This window comes from Paracoccidioides lutzii (assembly GCF_000150705.2).
Source record: "Paracoccidioides lutzii Pb01 unplaced genomic scaffold supercont2.18, whole genome shotgun sequence".
Classification (NCBI taxonomy): Eukaryota; Fungi; Ascomycota; class Eurotiomycetes; order Onygenales; family Ajellomycetaceae; genus Paracoccidioides; species Paracoccidioides lutzii.
The window spans coordinates 700,377-724,020 of NW_015440964.1; the positions used below are offsets into that span (position 1 = coordinate 700,377).

Consider the following 23,644-nt stretch of genomic DNA (forward strand, 5'->3'; position numbering starts at 1 on the left):
CCCCCTCTTTTTTTTTTATCAACACATCAAATCAACTTTTGATTTACCGGCGGATCCTCTTCTTTCTCTGAAGCAGGACGATCGCGGATAGTTCAGTTTCTTCTGTTCCATCCGTTGCCTTTTTTCCTTTACCATCCAAAAATCCCGTATCTTCCGTTTCTCGCTGTGCCGGTGTCTGGAATTACAGCCACTATTTTCGATCGGGTGTCTCGTTGATCCATCTCACCAGGTAACGGCATCTCCTTACACTGCTGCCCGTCCCATTTCTCCTTCTCCCCCTACCCTCGCCTCTTACTTCCGTTGCTGTTGGTTACAAGGCTCCCTCGTTTCACTGCGACGACAAATCGATCCAATCAACCCACGTTGTGCATAAAAAACCCGAAAGCCCAAAAACCCAAGAAAACTGACAATTTTTGTTTCTCTTCTCTTCGCTGTGTAGGTTTTTGTGTGCCAAACCTTCTTGCTGATTGGCCTCATCATTCTGCGAAAAGGGCAATATCCACTTTTTTTTCGACCTCCTTATCGAGTTGATTATACCGTTTTATTGTCTGCAGCCTTTCACCCCTCCCGGTCGCGTCCATCCGACGATTTAGTTAATACGCTTCTCACTCTCGTCTCGAGCCAGATCTGGAATCTGCTGGGCGCACACATTCCCAGCCTGCTTCTTGACAACCTCTTTATTCCGTTTCTCTTTAAATTACGCCCCTATTAATTTTTCTCGCACCTTGTTCCGGCGACTCTTTGCGCACACTACCGTGTAATGACATCGATTTCCCAGACTCCGGGTCTTCAACCACAGGGACAGAGTAACAACGGTGCCAATACCGCTGTCTCACAGGCTCGCACTCCTGCCTCTTCTGTGAGTGGAAGACACTAAAGAATCCCAGCACCTCTTGCTCTAGCGCTTCTGTTTTCTTACTCTGATTCTTGTATCCCCCCCCGCAACTCCACTGACATGACAAAGGAATATTTTCCGCAGACCGTTCGGGGTGAAGCGGCAACCTCCACAATCGCCGGAAGTGCGCCTTCTCAACCCCATCAGCATGGAAAGTCGCCCTCAGTCTCTTTGAACGGCAAACACATGCAGCAACAAGCAACTCCCGTCGTCGGTGGCTTGACCATCGTCAACGGAAACACAGCCCCCAACGCTTCCGCCCCTAACTCTTCCCTACACGACCGGAAGACCTCAGTCACTATCAACCCGAGCTTAATCCCGAATGGAGGCCCAGCTGGTGCTTTAAGACGCGCAAATAGTTTGCGATTTGGTTCAATGGACTCCCAAGGAGCGCAGATGAACAACCAAACCTCTCTTCCAAATCAACCTCAGTCGACTCTAGGCGTTAATGCATCTGTGAATCCCCGCGCTACCTCTCCCCAGACTTCACCCTCACCCATTCCGCAGCCGATAGCAAGCGGCGGGCGGCCACCGTCATCCCTGCAAGGGCAAGGAAATAACCTTAACTTTGGCAGTTTTGGTGGTGATCCGGGTGATATGAACGTAAGGATATTACTCTATATAACGCTTCTCTTTCGCCCCTTCTTTCCGTGGCTATCTTATTCAGGATTGAAGCATGAAGTTTTTGCCGTCAAAAATAAAACTTAACGACCAAGAAGTTATACTGATTTACCATTTCATTTGTTTTTAGCGGTCTGGTATGCGACCTCCGCCACAGGGCCCTATGGGTCCAAACGCCCAGTCCACCCACCTTCGACGTGAATCTTCCCACTCACAACATGGCGATATGGGCCATCATGGTATGCCGGGCGTTCCCCCACGTGGAGGATACGGTGGTCACGGTGGCAGAGGAAGAAGTTACGGACAGCCACACCAACCTATAGGATATAACTCTCCAGGCCCTACCTACAGATCCACTCCTAACCAACCTCGGGGCGGACCCAATATGGGTTTCCATGGCCACAACCAGCGATCCTTAGGCCCGTTCCCTCATTCCCCCCGTCAGACAGCCCGAAGCCCTGCGCTTTCTAACGTGAACCCAGCGACTCCCCCGATGTCTCAAGTACCCCTAGCAAACACACAAATGCAGGCCCAGCATTATAGCGGATATCCTCCTCATATAGGCCCTCAACAAGTAAAGCAACAATCTTCTTACCCCCCCAACTCTTCTAATCGTCGTTCATATGCATACCACAAACAAAATGGCCCCAGTTTTAAACACTCAAATCCCCCACAACAACATTTAACTCCCCAATCCCAAATTAATTTCACCCCACCTATAACTCTGTCGCCAGAGAGTGGTCAATTTGAACAATATCTGACGATTATTAAAACGCAGGGATTCGTTGCTCAGGGCTATGATCCTAATTATTACTACCAACCACCCCCATATAATATGCCCCAGAGCCAGTACCAATACATGGCTCCCCCATCGCCTCGAGCCGCTATGAACGTGCCACACCCTCCTCAAGCCCCGTATATGCAGCCCCAATACAGCAACCAAGGTCATGCCCCTCCACAAGCCACACCACTTTCACGATCTCCTTCCCAGGTTTCGGGTCCAGACCGGCCAGGCTCTAGTCTCGGCCCGACCCAGACTTCCGTACCAATGGCACAAGGACCATCTCACGGTGCCAGTCAATCTACTAGCAGCCCAGTCCCTAAATCACAGTTTGTTGTACCTCCCACTAAAAAAACCACAGTAGTTATTCGAGACCCCACCAGTGGCAATGTGATGCATTACGATAAACAAAGCGCATCTCCTGCTCGTGCAACTCCCTCACCTGTGAAATTAGGTGGGACCCCAGCTTCGACCCCACCTCCCCGTACCGCCAGCCGTGCCGATCATGAACGGACAGAGTCCAAGACCATGACAGGAGAGGAAAAGAAGCAATCTTTCCAGGACGCTATTGCTCAGAAGGTTCGAGCCGAAGCCGAAGCTCGTAAGAGAGAGGAGGCTGAAAAGGCTGAGAAGCTACGAAAGGAAAAGGAGGAGGCGGAAGCTAAAGCCCGTGAGGAGTCGGAAGCGAAGAAGGCTGCGGAAGAAACTGAGAAGTCTGCTGCCCAAGAGAAGGAGAAGGAAGTAGAGCAGAAGGAATCAGCAGCCAAGGAAACAAGCAAGGCGGAAGCACCAAACCCTGCTGAGCCGGCTGCACCAGCTGAAGATGAGATTGATTGGGATGCTCTCGAAAGAGAGCTAGCTGAGAAAGAAGCTGCAGCTGAGAAGGCCTACGCAGAAAAGAAGAAGAAGCAACAAGAGGAGAAGGCCCGCAAGGAGAAAGAGGAGCAGGAGGCTTACCTCGCCAATCTTAAGAAAGCTGAACTGGAAGCGGAGGCTGCAGAAGAGGCTCGAATGAAGAAACTTGAACTTGGTGAAGAGGATGGTTCCAGGAAGGACCGGACCGATTTGTTTGCCTCCCTCAAGCAGAAAGGTGCCCAATCTCCTACATCCGCAGCTGAGAGCCCCGTCATTCGAACCCCTGCGGAAAGCGGAGCTGCAACTCCAGTATCAGATATCTCGATGGGGCCACCCCCACCTAAGCCAGCCAGTGGTGGAAAGCGTGACAACAAGCCAGCTGCATTGAAATTAGAGACTACCAAAACGGTTGAGCCACCTCAACCCAGCGCTGCTATGAAATCACTCCAAACCGCTCGGTTCCTTGAAGACCCCAGCAAGATTACCTACCCACCTGCTATCGTTTCACCTAATCCCGCTCTCAACGCCAATGCTCCAGTTGACCGGAAATTCAAATACAACAAAGAATTCCTACTTCAATTCCAGTCTGTCTTTAAGGAGAAGCCATCAATAGACTGGGACAGTCGCGTTCGAGAGACCGTTGGAGATAGTACGGATAGTTCATCGCGTCCTGGATCTGCGCGAACTCCTATCGTGAGTGGTGGCCGAACGTCATCTCGTCCTGGTATTCAAGGTGCTTTCCCCAACCCCATGGGTAAATTTGGTCAAGCTCCTGGACGCGCACAAACATTACCTTCTGGGGGTATGGGTCGGGATGGATTCCCAATGGCGGGTACTGTCCATGCTCCATCCATGGCTAACCCCTTTGGACACTTCGCCCGTGGTCCTAGTGGGATGCCTATAAGTGGCTTGCCCATGAGTCGTAGCAGCTCTTCGACCATGCAGCAGATACCGTCCCCGCGTACTGCCAGTCACCGCGGTACTCGTTCAGGAAGCAAGCGGGATAAAGTATCTAAGAAGGAAGAGGAAACTCACAACAAGGCCATGCCTCTCACCGCTGGCTTGGATATTAAGCCATTGGTTCCTTCTCAGAGTGGCTGGAAGCCGCGGAGCGTGGGACAGAATCTTTCCGGCCCTGCTCTTGGTGGTGACGGACACATGCCTCCCGACGTCGTGCAGCGGAAGGTCAAAGCCAACTTGAACAAGATGACGCCTGAGAAGTTCGATCGGATTTCTGACCAGATTTTGGAAATTGTGGGACAGTCCAAAGATGAATCTGATGGCCGCACGCTCCGACAAGTCATCCAGCTGACCTTTGAAAAGGCCACGGATGAAGCTCACTGGGCTCCCATGTACGCCAAATTCTGCAAGCGAATGCTCGATAGCATGAGTCCCGAAATCAAAGATCAGAATATCCGCGATAAGCAAGGCAATGTTGTTACTGGTGGTAGCTTGTTCCGGAAATACCTCCTCAATCGCTGTCAGGAGGAATTCGAACGGGGTTGGAAGATCAACCTCCCCGAGAAACCTGAAGGTGCCACAGAGGAAGCTGTCATGCTGTCTGATGAATATTATGCTGCCGCTGCGGCGAAACGTCGTGGTCTCGGTCTTGTCAAGTTTATTGGTGAATTGTACAAACTTGGCATGTTGACTGAGCGCATCATGCACCAGTGCGTGAAGAAGTTGGTGGATTATGATGGTGTTCCTGAAGAAGCTGAGGTGGAGAGCTTGACGAGTCTGCTGAGGACTATTGGGTATAGTCTTGATAATTCTGAGAAGGGCCATGGTATGATGGATGCGTATTTTGTGCGGATTAATATGATGATGGAGAGCCCTGGCCTGGCTAGTCGGCTGAAGTTCATGCTTATGGTATGTCTTAACTCTGGAAAATTTTCTACAGCCTTTTTTATTTATTTTTATCTTGGTCTAATGCTAATAAACTTTATAGGACATTGTCGATCTACGGAAAGCTGGTTGGGTGTCGAAAGATGGTGACAAGGGTCCTAAGACTATTGTTGAGATTAGAGAAGCGGTTAGTATACGCCATTTGAACACGATTGATTCGAAGCTTTACTCGCTGACAATATCGCATTTATTAGGCTGCCCGTGCCCAACAAGAGCAAGAAATGGAACGCATGCGCCAACAAGCAAACAGAGGCGGACGAATGCCAATGAGTCGTGGTGACTCACGAAACTTCTCTGGTGGATATGGCAATCAAGCTCCTCCTCCAGACTTTGCCTCCAGCAAAGTTGGCAGTGATGATCTCCGCCGCCTAAAAACGACCAGGAATACCAACCAACCCGTATCCTTCGGACCGTCCAGCATGTTTGGTGCCCGGAGCAACAGTGGCCGCAGAAATCTGGGACCTGGTGGTAGCTTAGTCCGTGGCAGCGAGGACAGTGGAGCTAGTTCCCGAACAGGCACACCGCCAGGTGGAAAAGATAAAAAGGACGACAAGGAGGCTGCATCCTCAATAAATGCATTCAGGTGAGGATTGCAGTCCCTAGATCCCCAGATATTCTCCCCCCAACCTCCCAACAGAACACCTCCACCACCCCTAGGACTTTTATGTTCCTGGTTGGATTTGGATTTACGTATATTCCACATAACGGACCGGAATGGCTAACTTGTTTCTTCCCACCTTTTCTTTCGACGGCCCCAGTGCTCTGGCCGCTTTGAATACTGAAGATAGTATGGCTACATCGCCTCCATCCAACCCGTCATCCCCTCCCATGGTCAAGTCCCAACCCGCCGTTGAACGGTCAAAATCACCAGCAAAGGAGACTGCATCTTAAATTCGTTGAACCTTTTCCCACGCCACACCTTTTTTTCCGACAACAATACTAATTATAGACGATACACACACACACACACACACACACACACACACACACACACACAAAAACACACCTTAACTTTGTATTATGCTGGCTTTTACCGCAACGAGAAAGAAAAAAGCCCAAAAGTTCATGGCGCGATGGTTTTTTACTCATTTTGTTTGGGGAAACATGAAGAGAAAAAACGGATTCTTCCATTGGGAGGGATATATGTGATGAAAATTAGAAGGAAGACAGCGGAAGAGAAGTAAGAAAAGCAAAGCGAATTTTTCACCTTGATGACCACTCTTTCAAGATTGCAAAGCATCACATTTGAAAAGTTGAGGGGATCTCGAAGAACAAACGATGGAAGATTAGGGGCGGAGGGACTGGGGTAATGCGAGGATCGGTGATGATGGTGCAGATAGCAAAACGTGTTTTGATTTGAGATTTTTTTTTTTTTTCTTTACAACAAACCTTGAAAAAGAAAAAAATTAAGGAAGAATACCCGGGAAGTTTTAATCCTGATTTTAAACACCCTTTTTTTTTTTTTGATTTTCTCCTTTTTTCTACTGTTGTTTCAAAGGGCCAGACTATTTTCCATTCTGTTTTTAGCCCTGCTGACTGACAGCTTTGCATTTGCATGGCGATGATGCTCTGCTTGCTCTCACTTGGTTTGCTTTCACCTCTTTTTTTTTTCTTTTTCCCTCCCTCACTTTCCAGCTGAATTGATTAAAATACATTATTTTTGTCTCTGTCTCTCCATTCCGTGTCGATGTCTGTATCCATGTCCCATGTTTCGTGTTACTGCTCGAGTTGTTTCCATACAGCTAACTCAGTTGTGTTTTTCACTTATCTTCTGCTTTCCTCTGCTTCATATTCTCCATCCCTCTTCCTTTACTATTTATTAGGTATTGCTTTTGCTCCGTGTGTCACTTGTTCCTTTTCTCTAAATGTCTAACTAAATATTTGCGAAGTACTTCGGGGTTCTTATTATAATAATTCTACTCTGTATTTTTCTTCTTAACGGTTTTCCGTTTCCGTTCCTGTGCCTTGCTTATTCCCTCCCCTTCTAATAAAATCATATTTCAAAAAGGTGAACAGATTTAACCACTTGCCATTCTTCTCGTTTCCTCCCTCCCCGCCCCTCTTTTACCTTTCCTGATTAGATGGATGGGTAAAAGGAAAAAGATTACTCCTCCCTTTTTTCACTGTGCTCGATTTGCTTGAGCAACAAGTCCGTATTCTCCTTTCCCTGTTTGGTTATTTTGTAAACTAAATCCAGATCCTTTCACTACCCTCCGTTCTTTAAGGTTTCTTCCTCTCAACTGCCTGCTGTTTGACACCTTGTAGCTACGTATCTGGACGGGACTTGGCCTTGCATTCAATGAGGGAGTGCCCGTGAAGGTTGGAACATATTGTCTCGCTTTAGCCCCACTGCTTCCAAACCCTCTTCTTTTACTCTTTGTTTCTCTGCCCTCAATTTGGCCATTGCATTTCCAGTGCCATATCGTAGCTTGTGTGGTTCCGAAATATTCCTGTGGCGACTACAGGAACAACACAGTTAAGTCTGCTCGCTGGTTGCTGTGCTAAACCAAATTTGGAAATAAAATTACCTAATTAGGTAAGTATTCTTCCAATTGGGTTTAGCGTTAATGGGAGATGACGTAAATTTCTTGCGTTCCACCGGGAGCAGATAGGGGAATGTAATGTACTACGCAGGAAACGTTATATTAAGTCATTACGTTAGAATTATATCATATTACACTGTTAATATCAATAGTACATATTAGCTTTTGCCTTTAATCATTGCTTGTAATCATACAAACATCAGACTTCTTCTTGAACGCCTGCGGAATGAGTCAATAACAACGGTACGCTATAAGGGGTAAAACAATCATAAATTTAAGACAAACATATAACTCTATAGAGGTACGAGGATGGGCTTTGCAAAACCCGGGGGCGTTGACAAGAGGAAGCAAAAACAGGGAAAGAGGAAAATGGAAACCTGGAACAGGGAAGAAGAGAAAGACGTAAAGAACTATTAAATCAAGGATGAAATCGAAAAAACTTTTGTTCCAATCAAAGATGGAAAGAAGGCACCACCAACACGCACTTCTCCATGCCGCCATTAAACAATAGTCGAGGATTTTATGATACCACATCACCGATTTCCACAGTCACTCCGCCTAATTCGGAAATAAAAGGTGTCCCCTCGGGTTTCGCCTTTAAAATAACACTCTGATCGCCTTCAAGATCAACAACGCTGGTCGCAGCCGTACTATTCGTCAGAGGATCACTTTGACCTGATCCGCCAGAGCCTGATCCTGATCCTGATCCGGATCCGGATCCACTGCTTGATCCATCTTTGCGACTGGGGAAGGTTTTGGAATCGCTATCACTGGAAATACAGTTGACTGGTCGTTCTCCGGCGTCAGGAGATTGGTTTTTGGCAGGCAGGTGAAGTGGTTTGTTGATGGAGGTCATGAGATTTTTTGTTGTGTCTTGGCAAGCAGCTGTTGCCTGTGCGGTTTCACTTTGACTGGGAGCTTTGGTTATCGTTGCGAGAGAGGATGTTGTGTGTTGGCTTTCTGTATTCAAATTGGGGCTCTCATAATATTTTTTGTTGTATCCATCAACGCACTGACAAGGCACGATGGTGTTCCCTGGTTCGGGATGATTTGGATTAGAGTTTTCCATACATGAATCAATCGATGTGGACCAGAATGTTGTCTTGTCGAGACACGTTTCAGGATTGCTTTCGCACAGATGTTCTCTTAGGATGATTGAAAGCTGTTCTGGGGTATGTGCAGAGTTATTCTGGAGGTTAGGGTGGGATTTAGGCATCTCAAAAGGCATGCTAAGCTCTGGGAAAGGGCTTGTTCCTGATGTGCTGTCGGAAGGTTTCCCATTGCTGGTGAGTTCTAGAGGTTCTCCAGACCGAGAGTTGGATATAGAGGGCGCATCTTGGCGGTTGTTACCTGCAACTTTATCGCGAAGCATCAATCCACTATATTGCCGTATATCGGATCCGGGAGAACGCTTCTCAGGGCTTGCACCCTTTTCACGTACATTCAATTCTAGGAATGATTCCGTTGGTTTAGATGAGTTCTGGTTCCTTGCTGAGGGTGAAATGGAACGGCATAGGGTGCTTCTAGAAACGTCTGTATTGTCGCGCGTGTGAGTGGCGCTTGACAACGATGATAGCCAGGTCATAAGGTTACCATCACTCCTTGGAGAAGAAGTATATTGTTGATTCGCGGACGTGCGGTAGATATCTACTCCAAATTCGGAATCAGTAGCTGTGCTAGGTTGTGAAATCCCTGTACTTGCTACGCGCGATTGTTCTTGTTCATTTCGGATTTCTAGCCAGCTCTCACCCAGGTCTAAGAGAGGCGGGGGTTTTGGGCCACTTTTCTCGGATTCAGTCGTGGTACTCAGTTCCTTTACTCTCCAGTTAGTAGGGTTGGATGACTGAGAATGCATTCGTTTGCTTATCGAAGCAGACAGTTTCTCAATGTCTCCTTCATTTACCCCAAGAGCTTGTTCGCAGATAGGGGGACGTTTTGGAGTCACAGGCCCCGGCGAACCATCTCTTTCGGATATGGGATCCAAAACCCGGTCATGGCAGGCATTTTCATTTGGAATGGCTGGAACGCGAGCCTCAGGAAGCTCATTGCAATCTGAAACATTTTCATATCCCTGATACGACTGAGTTAGGGCGTGACCATTAGCCAGGGAGGAGAGAGCAGTCTTCACAGTGAGATAGGGATCGTGAGTCGGATCGAATGCATGAAACCGACGAATATTCATTTGACGGAGGGAAATCTCCTGCTCTGTATGTGCGTTGGACATGCAAGCTTCCAATTCTAAGGGGGAAATCAGCCCTGATGACATGGATGACAGTGATGGCAGAAGGAACTGCCCGGGAACAGCGGAAGGGCCGGGAATATCCAGATCCTGGGAATCGTCGATTTGGTCTGACCAACAGGAGTGCACTGGCTCGTGTGGCCCAATGTGGCTCGTGATTTGAGGGGGCCAAATTGAGTTCAGATGTGGTTTTGGAGCTTTACCTGAGCGCGAACGTTTCACAAGCCGTGAGGCCGTCACTGATAAACTTAACCGTATGCTCCGGCGGGGCTTTTGTGGGCAACTTGGAGATTTGGCTACAGGCTTCCTAGGTCTGAGGGAGCCGTAAAGTCGTTGCTTTACTGACTGGGTAAAGAAGGCCCAGATCCCCTTACCTTTATTCTTCTTAACCAAGAGGGCTGAGTTGTGCCTGGGATCCTTAGGATCAAATTTGGGATAATGGCGTATCTCTAAGCAGTCTATTTCCCGCATTCTGCAAGCCCCACAGGATATCAGAAACATAACGAAGATGTGAGTTGACTAGGTGGAAACTTACTGTGAGGTCTGGGTAGATATTTCTACCCTAGTTTCTTTCCTCCCACGTCGTGATCTCATCGAGAACCGTCTTCTTGAGACGCCTTCGTCCGGTCGACACTCCGGACTACTGGTCCGGCGGCCCCAAATGAAAGTCATATTGGCGACAGAGACAAGGGACAGAACACGTGTTACAAGGTGGAAAACTAGATGTGTAAGTCGTTCCGAATCCGGGGGATCATGAATATGAAGTAGAGAGGTAAGCTAGGATGTAGAATGTAGGAAGCTAAATGAGGGTCCACGAGTATGGATAGATAGGCTTTGGTATCCTGTAGCTATGCTGCGCAGAACAAGCAGCAGGAAAGCAAAGGGGCGACGACAGAAACGTCAAAAGGGACTGGGGACACAAAGGGGTTCCTGAAGCAGGTGAGTATAATGAGCTAAAGAAGCTGGTGAGACTGATAGTTATATCAGAGATGAACATGAAGATGACTCTGATGAAGTTGAATTTAGATGGATGATGGCTCAAAGCCCCAAGGTACGCAGTGGAAGGGCATTTCCGTGTTAGGAAACCGCCCTTGATTTCGCTGGAGGTACCTTATCGTCAGCAGAAATTAGTATGCACATCTAGGTACCTTGAACTCTAGAAAACCGACTGATCTTCCGGTGCGCAACAGTCTGGCAACAGCATAGGATCAGTCAAAAAAAAAATGAAAATAAGTATTTAAAGACGTCATTGATACGTCTTTTTGCCAAAGTCGACAAAACCATACTTTGGATGACATCAGAAGAAGTATATTTTGACTCTTTGGAGATTTTCAATCCGTGGATGGTTCATTTTTATGATTTTGGATGTTTTGGATGTTTGGAGAACCGTATGGTGTAGCTTATATACATCGAAACCCTTGGATAGGAACGCTAGAGCATATAAGGTATAGTGTAATGAATAACCGCGCGGCTCTAGGATTTCATTTTATTTAGACGCGCATTACTTTGTGATCTCACTCTGCGACACAGCAGACAAAGTAATCTGTTTGGTTGGAAAGACCATTAATTACAAGCCAGTATAGTCTGTCCATTGCAGGCTCATACGCATCTCCTAAGGATTCCCTGACTGCTTCCAGAATATCAGCTTCGAATACGTTTTAAGACGCTTCGATGGCTGCGGGAAAACAAGCTGTCTCATTCGATGAGATCATTCAGGCCGGTATGTGCATGTACACACATGTAGGGCTTTCGCTATGTTTAGAGAGTGAATTAGTTAATATCATTTTATTCTATTGCCACTAGCTCGCCAGCGACGCAGGAAACAGGCCTTGACAGACAAATTCTTCGAGACCAAAAGGCGATCCAGTGTACCAGTCCCGGGTCCAGGCTCAGGTTTAGGTTCGGGTTCAGGCGCTTTGGCAGATAGAGTGTCTGCAGCACCGGGTACCCTAGCAAGTAGAGTGGGAATTTCAAAGGTACTTCATTCCTTTATAAAAGATCTGGCGTGTGTTTACAGTAGGCAATCGCTAACAGGACATACAGAGATCAGCAGCGCCTGCGACCAGAAGTTTCGCCAATGCGGTACCAACCTACGCCTCCAAGCTAAATCGCACAGTCCCTGATCTCTTTCCAGAAAACGGCCAGGATTCAGTTCAGAATCAGGGACTAGGTTATAGCATCAAGGGAACCGCTTCGGGACCCTGTGTGGTTCTTGGAAGCAATTTTGCTCCAGGCACCACTGCTGCAGATATCGAGTCAGCGCTAGAACCCGTAGGAGGGCGAATGCTAAATTGCAGGATTGCGTCAACCCACCCCATTGTGGTTGCTGAGATGATTTTCGAGGAGAGAAGCGGTGCTGAGGCTGTAGTTGCACGGTTCAACAATCAAAAGGTAATTTTCCCCCCCATCGCGTGTCTCAAACTTTGCCTAAAAAGGCACAAAAAATGCAACTAACACAATCCCCCAATATCTTCCAGGCGGATGGAAGAATCCTCAGCGTCCGAATAAAACCAGGAACCACTCCCCAAATACCCACAGAAACAAACGACCAAACCCGCCTACGCCACCATCGATCCCAACCTAACTTCGAAAATCTGCGCGAACAAGCGGACCGCGAACGCCGTGAGCGTGAACAACGACGCGCTGATCCGCAGATCCAAGATGGCCGCTATGGGTTTGATGAATTCAATCAGCAGCAGCACAGAGGAGGTGCAAGCGATACTCGTGTAACAGGCGGTCGACGAGGTGATCGAAGCTGGTCTGGAGCCGGGACGGGCGGATTGGGGAGGAGTCAACGTTCCGGGAACGGTGACACAGGGCTTTACAGTGATCGGATGGTTATCGATAAGCCTGGGAGCGAATCGCGCAATCGTGAGGGACGGGGTAGGTAGATGCGATTTGGTTTGTTGCTGTGGGATGATTTAAAGCCCCCCTAGGTTTTTATTATTTCGGCATGAAATTAGGTGGGAACTGGACAATTTGAACATGATTGTGCTTGATGGTAGCCCAACCCGCAAGGTTCTTATGGGATTTGGGCAATATGGGCTTGAATTTATGGGTATGGTCTCACAGCAAATGGTAAAAGGGCTGTGGAGATCAAGAGCCTTCTAGTTATTTGACGGATAGTGGTGCGATTGGTGCAAGGTTGCTTTTTAATAGCGCATGGAAGAGAATGCCACACGTAGCTAGATTTAATGAATGAACGCTTTTTGTATCATACTATGGAAGGTTGTCAGATAATTTGTTTTAGAGCTTGTTCTCTCTTTCACCATTTACACCTTTTCTTCAGAATCTTTGCAGGCCCAACCTTGTTGCTTGACTCTACTCTAGGAGCTCATACAATGACAATAAAATCCTAAAATAAAGCTTCATTCGACAACTTGTTATTCAAACGAACGTAATGATTTTTCTTAATCATCAATATACCAATATATCAAAGGTAAGGATGCTGTTTCGCATCGTATAGCTACTGGTGATTCTGATTGGCGCGGCGCAAACCGTGTAAGCAACTGCCTCCGAATCTCAACCTCACCAAAACATCTGTTATAAGAAAATACAGCAAATCCTCATGCAGTGAAGACAGTGTGCCATCTAAATTGAAGATGAGCAATGGATCCGTTTGCCTTCTCCTATCACGCTTAGCGGGAGCAGGCCGGTATCCTCGACTGGGCGGTGTCAATGCAAAAATTCATCTGGTCCGGTGGTCATCCACCTCCGCCCCAAACTCCGCTCCACGGCAGTGGTCCACCCCGCTCGCAAAAACCATTGCTGAAGCCATAAGCGTGCGCATACCCCACCTCGCCGTAATTTACCAGAAAACTGCTTCATTGTGTTCTAACCAAATTCTAACAATCCCGCAGGTTACGGGCCCTATCTCCATTGCAGCTTATATGCGGCAATGCCTCACGTCCCCGGACGGCGGATATTACACATCCCGCGGCCAGGAGGCGGAGGGCACGGAACTGTTTGGTCCAAAGGGAGACTTCGTCACATCACCAGAGATTTCGCAGATTTTTGGCGAGTTGCTGGGGATTTGGACTGTGGCGGAGTGGATGGGACAAGGGAGAAAGAAAGGTGGGGTGCAGATTATTGAGCTGGGACCGGGGAAGGGGACGCTTATGGCGGATATGCTGAGGGTGTGTGCTCTGTTTCCCTTTCCCAGAGCGGAGATTTGCAGGAAATCTCGCTGACACAATGTGGTGACTGGTAGTCTATTCGCAATTTCAAAACCTTTGCGTCGGCGATTGAGGCTATTTATCTAGTTGAAGCTAGCACCGTTCTGCGAGAGGTTCAGCATAAACTTCTCTGTGGAGACGCTCCAACGGAAGAGATGGAGGTTGGATATAAAAGTACAAGTGTCCATCTGGGTGTTCCAGTTATTTGGACTGAGCATATTAAGCTACTCACTGAGGGTGAAGATCCTGCCATCTTGACCTTTTATTTTGTCCGTGATATATAATAACTAATCCTCACCCCTCCATCCAGAACCAGATAAAACCCCCTTCATATTTGCGCACGAATTTTTCGATGCGCTCCCCATCCATGCATTCCAGTCTATAGAGACACCACCCCCCTCGCAGACCATAAACACACCTACCGGTCCTGCTACCCTTCACAACCCGCCAGCCACCTCTAGCTCTCCCGCCACTCAATGGAGAGAGCTCGTCGTTTCCCCAAACCCCGAGACCCCCGAACTGAAAAGCGGAAAGGAGCCCGAATTCCACCTCTCACTTGCTAAATCACATACACCATCTTCCCTCGTCCTCCCCGAAATGTCTCCGCGCTATAAAGCTATGAAATCCATGCCTGGGTCAACTATAGAAATAAGCCCGGAAGGCCAGACGTGCGCCCAAGATATCGCACGGCGAATAGGGGGCTCCTTTTACTCCTCTTCAGAACAGTCAAACAAGAAACGTGTCCCATCCGGAGCCGCTCTAATCCTCGATTACGGTACCACATCAACAATTCCCATAAACTCCCTCCGCGGTATCCGGAAACACCAACTCGTTTCTCCCTTCGCCGTACCGGGGCAGGTCGACATCAGCGCTAATGTAGATTTCACTGCGCTAGCGGAGGCGGCTATTGACGCTAGTCCTGGTGTGGAGGTGTATGGGCCAGTGGAGCAGTGTCAGTTTTTAGAGGCGTTGGGGATTTCGAAGAGGGCGTCGCAGTTGTTGAGGAAAGTTGAGGGGGAGGGGGGGGAGGAGAAGAGGAAGAGGATTGAGAGCGGGTGGAAGAGGTTGGTGGAGAGGGGAGGTGGGGGGATGGGCAAATTGTATAAAGCTCTGGCTATCGTGCCGGAGAGTGGGGGGAGGAGGAGGCCTGTTGGATTTGGGGGGAGTGTTTTGGGGTAGTTGTTGGAATGGATGCGAGGGTGGGGAGGGTTAGATTTTATCTGTATTTACATCCGCTGTAAATTATATATCCTTTGCGCTTGTCATTTGGAAAATGGTAGGGATTTGATCTTTAATTGGATAGAGAAACTTTGGATATAAAATCCATTGCACCAGCTACCATTGTTTAACTTCCATTCCCGATCCAGTTGAATGTCTCCTTCACCCGGAACAGCGTATGGAGCATATATAAATTGCCTAGAGGCTCGCTATCGAAATCTGTTTATATTAAAAACAAGCCGGCTGCTATAAGTTGGTGCGCTTCTTAAAAAGGCGTTTTCTGATTTCTCCGTTAGTTCCGAAGAAAAAGAAACAGAAAAGAAAAAGGGTTCGGAGAAATTAATCCTCGGGGGTTCCAGCCATGACTATTCTCCCCCTAAGCTGTTGGATTGAAGCTGGAGTCACCCTCGAAAATCACTAAGCTCTCGAGGCCCTTTTCGTTGCCTCCAAGAATACTTAGCATATTCCAAGAAACTCCTGCCCGAATGGATGTCCATCGACCTTCCATGCTTATATCTTTCTAACCCATTGTCCGTTTGTCTTACCCATATCTCATATATCATGCAACCCAAGCCAAACCGAAGCACCTATAAGATAATAAAAAAAGACTTATAGCGCATAATATGCACTCCGCCAATCCATTGATCCAACCCTCAATTGTCATCCCAGAGATCCTTAACATAGTCCGCCGTCAACCTTTTATCATCCCCATGTTTCTCCTGCCACTTGACAAAGCCGCCGTCTAAGACATACACGGTCTGCTTAATACACTCTTCTTTATTGAGAACCTGCTCTCGTTCTCGCAGATACCTGAGCGCCGCGGAGGGACCCCGTTCCTGGCTTAGCGCGCAATGAAACACGACTTTCTCTTTGTCGCGCAGCTTGTTTATGAGATTTGCCATGTGGAGGCTTAATGTTGAGCTGGGACACCAGATTGAAGAGAAGATATGACCTCCGATGTGATCTATGACAACGTTATTGATGTGCAAGCAGCGAGGGTTTGTAGTGTTGGTAGAGGAAGTGGAGAGGGTTTGGGGGAGGGGTAATAGATTTGCTAGGAGATCATCACTTGCATTTATGCAAACGGAAGAATTGTGCGCATAACTAAGCAAAATGACCCTCACCTGAATCACGAACATCCACTATTGCAAGCTTTGAAGGATTGCTTGGGGAGAGGAGCATGCCGGCGAGGGTATCGCGGTCCATTCGGTTGAGGTTCGCGGTGGTAATTGTCGACATGATGGACGGGAACGCGAAAATGAAAATGGAAAAGTAACAGTACTGCCACCAAAAAGAAAGTCACTTAACACTAGACGCAGAATAACGTTTCTTTCTTTATATTTCTTGTAAATGAAGTTTCTATTGCCTTCAGGACTATCATCAACCCCTGCGCGACATTTGGCTATAGGACCAAACCTTTAGTTATATCACGTGACACGTCAAAAATATCTTCAAAAATCATCTCGACTTTCAATATCCAACGGGGATAAACAAACAGCTAAGCTACCAACTTTGCCAATTGTTCTCTTAGTGGCACACTCAACATGGAGACCCGCCAAATCAGTCGGTCCATAAGTCACCTGTTCTCCTCCCGCCGCTATCTCCTCCACCCCAGTCATTTCTCCTGCTCCTCCGCATTAACTACCTCCGTGGCAAGACCGCTCAGCACCTCACCACCCCGTAATGCCTCCGGACAGGCCACCCCAGCCTTGATTGCAGAATCCGAAGAGATATCTGAAAACAAATCAACCTCCTCTCACCAGCAACCCCGATTACAAGAACGCTTTAATATACCCATTAAACCCTGGCCGCCGGGAGTTGTACAATCAAATAGCTCCGTCACCAGCAGCAGCAGCAACGATGACAAACTTACCCTTGTCACAGAAGTCCTAGAAAACTTCATACCACGCTCCAACCAACCCCGACAAGCCACCAACCCCTTTGAACCGCGAACATCGCAAGACGAAGCCATGTACAGACAGGTGCGCGAGGGCCTCGGCCAATCGCAGAAATCACGCGTGCCCACCATCAACTTGCGCCTAGGTCCAGAGCTGGGCCGTTCGGTGCCAGTGGATCCGAACGCCGGTATCGATGTCGCGGCGGCTTTCCAGATGATGGAGACGAGAGTTCGGAGGAATAGGGTTAAGTCTATGGTGATGAAGCAGCGGTTCCATGTGAGGAGGGGTCAGTTGAAGAAGGAGTTGAGAAGGGAGAGGTGGCGGAGATTGTTTAAGATGTCGTTTCAACATACGTTGAGGAGGTGTCAGCAATTGAGGAAGCAGGGGTGGTAGTCAATGGAGGTTGTTTTCCGGTTTATGATCGCCGTCGGCATACAACATCGTTGATGGTAAGGGAGATAATGTTGTCTCCTTTTCCTTTCGCTATGTTAATACGAGTTTGGTGATTTTTTCTTATACAGGGTACATTATCTTGGTATGAAGGGGATATAGATGTGTTCTACAAACTCTTCTGGTGTATTAGGATTTCGAAATTGACATTTAATTGCAATACTTCCCTTAGGTTTCATGTAATTTTGTGAACGCTTTTTTAGGAATTTATATATCAGGGTTGAATCATCCGCAGCCCGCCGTAACATTCATTCCAAATTCATGGAAATATAAAGCTCCACCTTGCGATATATCTTCAGTTCATTACCCATTATGTGCAAATGCTAAAAAGACGTAACATCTAAGGTATATAGCAAAAGGCAAACCAACAAAATATACCTTAAATGGCCGACCCCTATCCGCAAAAAAGCCGAAAAAAAAAGCCAAAAAAAAAAGGAGATAAAAAAAATCAGTCATTCTTCCCAACACCATATCCTCCATATTCCCCATATACCCCTCCACCGCCATTGCCACCACCATTCAACCCTAACACATATCCATACCCATTCATCCTCCCCTTATCCCCTCCAAAGCCAATCACCCCGCTTCCCCCAACCCCTGCCGCACCAAGGCCACCAAAAAACGGTCTATGCCCTAAAATCCCGTCCCCCTTATATCTACCCCTCTTCCTCTGCCTAACCTTCTCCACAGCAACTGCCAGCCCAAATCCAACCCCAACCCAAAAGCAAATAGTCATCACTTGAATGAATAATCCGATTCCTGAAGTCGACGAAGGAGAAGACGATGAGGATTCTGCACTAACCAACTCCAGCACATCGCCGTGAGATACCCACCCAACTCGAAAGGTAAAGACAAGCGGCTCGCCGCGAATTACCTTCGTGCCTCCCTCTGTAGTCCAGGGATCCATCACGTCCTTCTTATTCCTGGTCTTCTTGTCATTTGCGCTATCAACGTCATCCTCCTCATCATCAGCAGCGGGAAGAACCAATGGCACAGAATAGGCCGAACCGGCCACAATCTGTCCTTGAGGGGGTGGTATTTTATCCCTTTTCCTCTCCTTCTCTTTCTTCTTCGTATTTTTCTTTGATTTCTTTGACTTCTTCCAGCCAGATGTAAAACCAGGCGATAACTGCGCAGTCTTATGCATGAGCACATTCATCTCCGTCCAGATATGTAAGTGGGACAGTTGCAGTGTCCCCTGCAGCGCAATCGTCAGAGGCGTAAAAGGCGTTTGGGAGGAGAATGGCAGGCCATTATTCACAGCATCGCCATGTTTCTCTTCGCCGCTACTTCCAGCGATCTTGTTTTGATTGCGCAGCGAGGATAGCGGGAAGGTGGGTATTCGGCATGTTAGCGGTACGTCAGAGTGGACGTAGTATTCTAGCAGGTGGTAGAGAGAGTCGGAGAGCGAATTGATGGTGCAGGTTGTTGTTTCGGAGACGCCGTAGCGAAAGGAGAGCGGGGCGGCGGTCTCGTTGCAGATTGGAAAGGGAATGTATTGGAGTTTTCCAGACGGTTCTGTGATCTGGTTTTATTATTTGTGTTTGGCAGCGGGATCAGTAATGGACTACATATGAAAGCACGTATGTATTGTGGAGCTGGCTAGATAGTTATCTGGTTTTGAAAAGACCTGTTTTCAGGTGCTTCTGCACATACATGTTCTCCTGTTGATCTATATATTAATTAACCTTTGATTAGCAAACAATCTCAACCTGAGCAAACTCCTCCCTTTCTAATAAAAGAATAATAATCACCCACATATCCCTATTCAAACAACTAACTGGGATACTCTGGCCTTGCACATAGCCCGATGTTGATTTCGCTGCAGGGCCAATGCGGCCGCTCACAACTGCATTGCTCACCAGAATCAAAGGAAGGACATATTTGCGGCAAAGGGAGGGAATGCCCGGTGGCTGCCACGACATTATATATACATATACTCTGATGTGGAATGTAAGGGCCGTGGGGGAGGGAGAGTAAATGTGTGGAGAGGTAGATAAAAATCTATACGTGTAAATAAATCTGGGGGTAGAGCGCGGGTGTGGTGTCTGATTGGTTTGATGGATGTGTCGTAGTGGTAGTGGACCTGGACCTGGGCACAAGAATGTGAGAGGGCACAAGAAATGTTTGTTGAATATTGAGACTAAATTCATACTACAGAGTTCAGATGGGGGGAAAGGGATGGATGTAGGTCATCTTAATCACTTCATCTTTTATTAATTATTATTTTGCTAACATACTCACCATAAGATGAATGGGAAGCGGTTAATGACTAGTTACGGCATCGAGCAGGAGACGCAGAAGCTTGCAGCTTTAAGCCGGCGAAAAACCTCGGGAAGACATGGAACTGAACTCAAGTAACTTGCTTTTCTTGATATATAGTTACTTAAATATACAGTTATAATAAGGGTGAACAGAAAAACAAACCTTTTCTCCTTAATTCTTCATTTTTCATGTTCCATTTCCTCTCAATGGTTAACCTGCAGGTCAATTTTTCGACCTCCCTCTACAGGGAAGCCTTTTTCTTATAAGCAGCAATCAACCCGCTAGTCGAGCCATCATGCCCACCCCCTTCGCCCTCAGTCTCCAATTCTTTTTCAATCTTCTTCGCCAGAACCTTTCCCAACTCCACCCCCCACTGATCAAACGAGTTGATATTCCACACCGCCCCCTCCGTAAAAGTAACATGCTCATAGTAAGCAATCAGCGCCCCAAGTGTGCCTGGCGTAATCTTCTGTGCAAGTACCGATGTCGTGGGCCTGTTTCCAAGGAACGTCTTGTGCGGAACTAGATTGCCGATCGCACCCTCAGCCTTGACTTGCTCTGGCGTCTTGCCTATCATGAGCGCTTCGGCTTGGGCGAAGAAATTGGATGCGAGCATGGTCTGGTGCTTCCCGCCCTCGATGGGGTTGTGAGACTGCGCGGCGAGAATGAAGTCGGTCGGGATGAGCTTTGTGCCTTGATGGAGGAGCTGGTAGAAACTGTGCTGAGCATTGGTTGCCGGCTCACCGAATACGATGGGTCCCGTGCTGTATCGGACATAGTCTCCTGTGCGGGTGACGGCTTTCCCGTTACTCTCCATTGAGAGTTGTTGGAGGTAGGCGGGGAAGCGGTGCAGGTATTGATCGAAGGGGGAGATGAGGTGAGTCTGGGAACCAAAGAAGTCGCTGTACCAGACGCTCAGGAGGCCTCCGATGATGGGGATGTTCTTCTCCAGTGGCGTCTCGCGGAAGTGTTTATCCATGGCATGCGCTCCAGCAAGGAATTCGTGGAAGTTATCGAAGCCAATCGAGAGAGCGATGGATAGGCCGATTGCGCTCCAGACTGAATATCGACCGCCAACCCATGATTCGAAGCCGAACATGTTCTTCTTGTCGATGCCGAACTTGGTGACTTCAGCTTCGTTGGTGGAGAGGGCAACGAAATGTTTTGCAATATGGGCGCTGTCCTTGGCTTTTTGGAGGAACCAGGCTTTGGCAGTGTTGGCGTTGGTGATTGTTTCGGCCGTGGTGAATGTCTTTGAAGCGATCAGGAAGAGGGTGGTCTCAGGGTCAGAATCCCTCAGGGCCTCAGCGGCGTGGGTGCCATCAATGTTTGAGACGAAATGGAGGGTCAGGTTCCTATCGGAATAGGGCTTCAATGCCTCAGTTACCATAACAGGGCCACTGTAGAGTAGTTAGCAAATACCTTACTTCATGCTGACGATTTTCTACAGAGGTGATAATAAAATACGCATCCGATAACCTACAGATCTGAACCTCCAATACCAACGTTGATGATGGTCTTGATCTTCTTTCCTGTATATCCCTTCCATTCTCCACTCCTAACCTGCTCAGAGAACTCCTTCATATGGTTCAGGACAGAATTGACTTCCTCGACCACGCTCTTCCCCTTGACCCGCATCTCCTGGTTGCTTACATTGCGCAGGGCAACATGATATACGGCCCGATCCTCGGTGAAATTGATAGGCTCGCCATTAAACATTTGATCGCGCAGTTTCTCTAGACCTGCCTCCTTTGCGAGCTGTATCAGCAGGGTAATGGACTCTTCTGTGATGAGATTCTTCGAGAAATCGAAGAGGATTTCGGACTTGTCGGCGGTGTTGAAGAAAGTATGGGAGAACTTCTGGAAGCGTTGACCATCTTTTTTGAATTCATCCTTTAGAGTAATGTTTCGGCCTGTAGAATTGTAATGCTCCTGGAGAGCCTTCCAGGCATTGAGATTGCTGGCTTCCGGAAAGCTCGCCATCGTTTGAATGTGTTTGCGGGTGACGATGTTGACGGGGTTTGAAAAGAAACGGTGGGATTGGGTGGGGATAGCAGGAAGGTTTCTGGCGATCAGGAAACTCAATTGAGCACAGTGCAATCGCAAGGGTAGGCGAAGAGGAATTCACTAAGGTAGGAGAGGTCTGCCCGCTATTTGATTTATGTTGGAAGATTTCCTGTGTGTAAAGTGAAGTTAGTGAGGTTCAAGATGTGGGTGATATCTGTTGAGTGTTGGGGGGAGCCACTCTGGGGTAAGGCAATGCCCCAGTTCTCTTCACAAGTCAGTTTAATAATAATGACTGACCCACGTCTAGAGCCAATCATGACTCCTAGTTACTATGTTATTTGTATCATCCTCACGCAACAATGGTTTTAACTTACTCACTCTGGGCTACTAATTTTCTACCAACAGGGGATATAGGTAGGAATGATAAGACATGATGAAGTCATTCGTCGGACGATTCATGGAGAAGCGTCCCACCACTTTGCTTTACTCTATCCACTTCTTGAACAGGCTAATATTCTATGTTCAGAGCATGCGGACCACCCCATCGAGTCCAAGGTTGCCAGTCATTACCAAAATTATATTCACCAACCTTCTTCATATGTATAGTCAAAACCCTGTATCCTCTGTGCTCACGCATAACGAAGTACAAGTGGCAAAATTAGGGCTTCATGTTTCAGAGGAGAGAGCTCCGAGAAAAATGAGACAAAAAGCATCTTTGGTTGGAATGTCTGTTTCCACAGATGTTATATAGAGTAGAAGTGTTGACATAGGTATCGAGCTGGACAAAATTTGCAATGCCGACTGTCTGATGATTAAACTATTCCAAAACTAAAATAACTCACAACAAATCTGAGGAATAGGTCATGCTACTGGGGACAACTTCGATGTTCCCAGGGGTTGACCTAATATTGCTGTCATCATTCTTGTAAACTTCCTTCTCCATATCTTATCCGCCATTACATTGACCAATGCATGAATGGTTGAAAGCTGCAAATCCTGAAAGAAGAGAACCTAATAACTAATACGAGGAATTTCTCTGCGTCGCTGAGTGCTGTACAGCCCTAATAGGGAATCCCCTGAACGTCGATACCCGTTGGCAAAGTAATGATCGTTTTGGCTGCGTTGGCCACAAAAGGATGGGGCACATAGCGATCGTTATCTGGTCGCTAACTGTGGAGTCTAGGGTTCTGTGGCGGGTCTTCCGGAGGTTCTCAAAGAAAATATAGTTGTAGCTAAGCTCCTCGTCTCTTCGATCTTAATTGGCTAACTATCGGGACTAAAATAGTAACTCAAGAAGGACGTTAAAAGCAGCATTTTAATTTCGTTTCCTGAGTTATCTGCTTTCTTGTGAATTCTTTTGGTCTTCCTCCATAGAATATGGATAGGACCATGATCAGGGTTGTAATATTGTTAATAGCATAGAACCCTGCAGTCGACTAAGATCTCAAAGTGAAATTGCAAAAGTATGATTATCCTTCTGTTTTCTGACTGATTGAAGTCCATCCCAGGCACAATGGAGATTAGTTGAGCTTGGTTGGTAAAACATGTATATCAGTGCCACTGATATGGTATATACCCAGAGGCACGTTCATGAGTGAATTCCTGTGTGCAAAGGTCTTCCCTACACCCATCACCTCGAGGACAAGCTGACAGGTAGACGTTTCAGGCCCTGCCAGGAAATTGAGGAAACATTCACTAAATATGAATGCCCGGATATGAGCTCACAGAGTGAGAAGTGATCCTCTATGAGCTCACGAAGCATGTCTTATCGTCATGTCTCATCTCATGTCCG

At 47.5% G+C, this 23,644-nt stretch overlaps 8 protein-coding genes across 8 annotated transcripts; 4 read left to right on the forward strand and 4 right to left on the reverse strand.

Moving 5' to 3' along the window:
- Positions 1 to 760: 760 nt before the first annotated feature.
- PAAG_06520 (hypothetical protein) lies at positions 761 to 5,644 on the forward strand (the record flags this gene model as incomplete). The annotated part of the gene is made up of 5 exons (XM_015845916.1): positions 761 to 859; positions 965 to 1,498; positions 1,647 to 5,021; positions 5,101 to 5,184; positions 5,252 to 5,644. 5 exons carry the CDS (start codon positions 761 to 763, stop codon positions 5,642 to 5,644), a joined length of 4,485 nt encoding a protein of 1,494 aa, XP_015700142.1.
- Positions 5,645 to 7,353: 1,709 nt separating this feature from the next.
- PAAG_06521 (hypothetical protein) lies at positions 7,354 to 10,511 on the reverse strand (the record flags this gene model as incomplete). The annotated part of the gene is made up of 6 exons (XM_002791736.2): positions 7,354 to 7,516; positions 7,586 to 7,683; positions 7,799 to 7,819; positions 7,906 to 7,977; positions 8,130 to 10,311; positions 10,375 to 10,511. 6 exons carry the CDS (start codon positions 10,509 to 10,511, stop codon positions 7,354 to 7,356), a joined length of 2,673 nt encoding a protein of 890 aa, XP_002791782.2.
- Positions 10,512 to 11,510: 999 nt separating this feature from the next.
- Positions 11,511 to 12,730, forward strand: PAAG_12238 (hypothetical protein; the record flags this gene model as incomplete). Its single annotated transcript, XM_015847753.1, has 4 exons — positions 11,511 to 11,559; positions 11,643 to 11,815; positions 11,883 to 12,230; positions 12,317 to 12,730. The coding sequence occupies 4 exons, from the start codon at positions 11,511 to 11,513 to the stop codon at positions 12,728 to 12,730; spliced, it is 984 nt and encodes a 327-aa protein (XP_015702665.1).
- A 711-nt stretch (positions 12,731 to 13,441) lies between these two features.
- On the forward strand, positions 13,442 to 15,193 carry PAAG_06522 (DUF185 domain-containing protein; the record flags this gene model as incomplete). Its single annotated transcript, XM_015845917.1, has 4 exons — positions 13,442 to 13,642; positions 13,700 to 13,975; positions 14,050 to 14,251; positions 14,325 to 15,193. 4 exons carry the CDS (start codon positions 13,442 to 13,444, stop codon positions 15,191 to 15,193), a joined length of 1,548 nt encoding a protein of 515 aa, XP_015700143.1.
- Positions 15,194 to 15,885: 692 nt separating this feature from the next.
- PAAG_06523 (hypothetical protein) lies at positions 15,886 to 16,471 on the reverse strand (the record flags this gene model as incomplete). The annotated part of the gene is made up of 2 exons (XM_002791738.2): positions 15,886 to 16,196; positions 16,357 to 16,471. The coding sequence occupies 2 exons, from the start codon at positions 16,469 to 16,471 to the stop codon at positions 15,886 to 15,888; spliced, it is 426 nt and encodes a 141-aa protein (XP_002791784.1).
- Positions 16,472 to 16,776: 305 nt separating this feature from the next.
- Positions 16,777 to 17,523, forward strand: PAAG_06524 (hypothetical protein; the record flags this gene model as incomplete). Its single annotated transcript, XM_002791739.2, has 1 exon — positions 16,777 to 17,523. One exon carries the CDS (start codon positions 16,777 to 16,779, stop codon positions 17,521 to 17,523), a length of 747 nt encoding a protein of 248 aa, XP_002791785.1.
- Positions 17,524 to 18,028: 505 nt separating this feature from the next.
- PAAG_06525 (hypothetical protein) lies at positions 18,029 to 19,505 on the reverse strand (the record flags this gene model as incomplete). Its single annotated transcript, XM_002791740.1, has 2 exons — positions 18,029 to 19,105; positions 19,362 to 19,505. 2 exons carry the CDS (start codon positions 19,503 to 19,505, stop codon positions 18,029 to 18,031), a joined length of 1,221 nt encoding a protein of 406 aa, XP_002791786.1.
- A 581-nt stretch (positions 19,506 to 20,086) lies between these two features.
- Positions 20,087 to 21,828, reverse strand: PAAG_06526 (glucose-6-phosphate isomerase; the record flags this gene model as incomplete). Its single annotated transcript, XM_002791741.2, has 2 exons — positions 20,087 to 21,245; positions 21,329 to 21,828. The coding sequence occupies 2 exons, from the start codon at positions 21,826 to 21,828 to the stop codon at positions 20,087 to 20,089; spliced, it is 1,659 nt and encodes a 552-aa protein (XP_002791787.1).
- Positions 21,829 to 23,644: the final 1,816 nt, after the last annotated feature.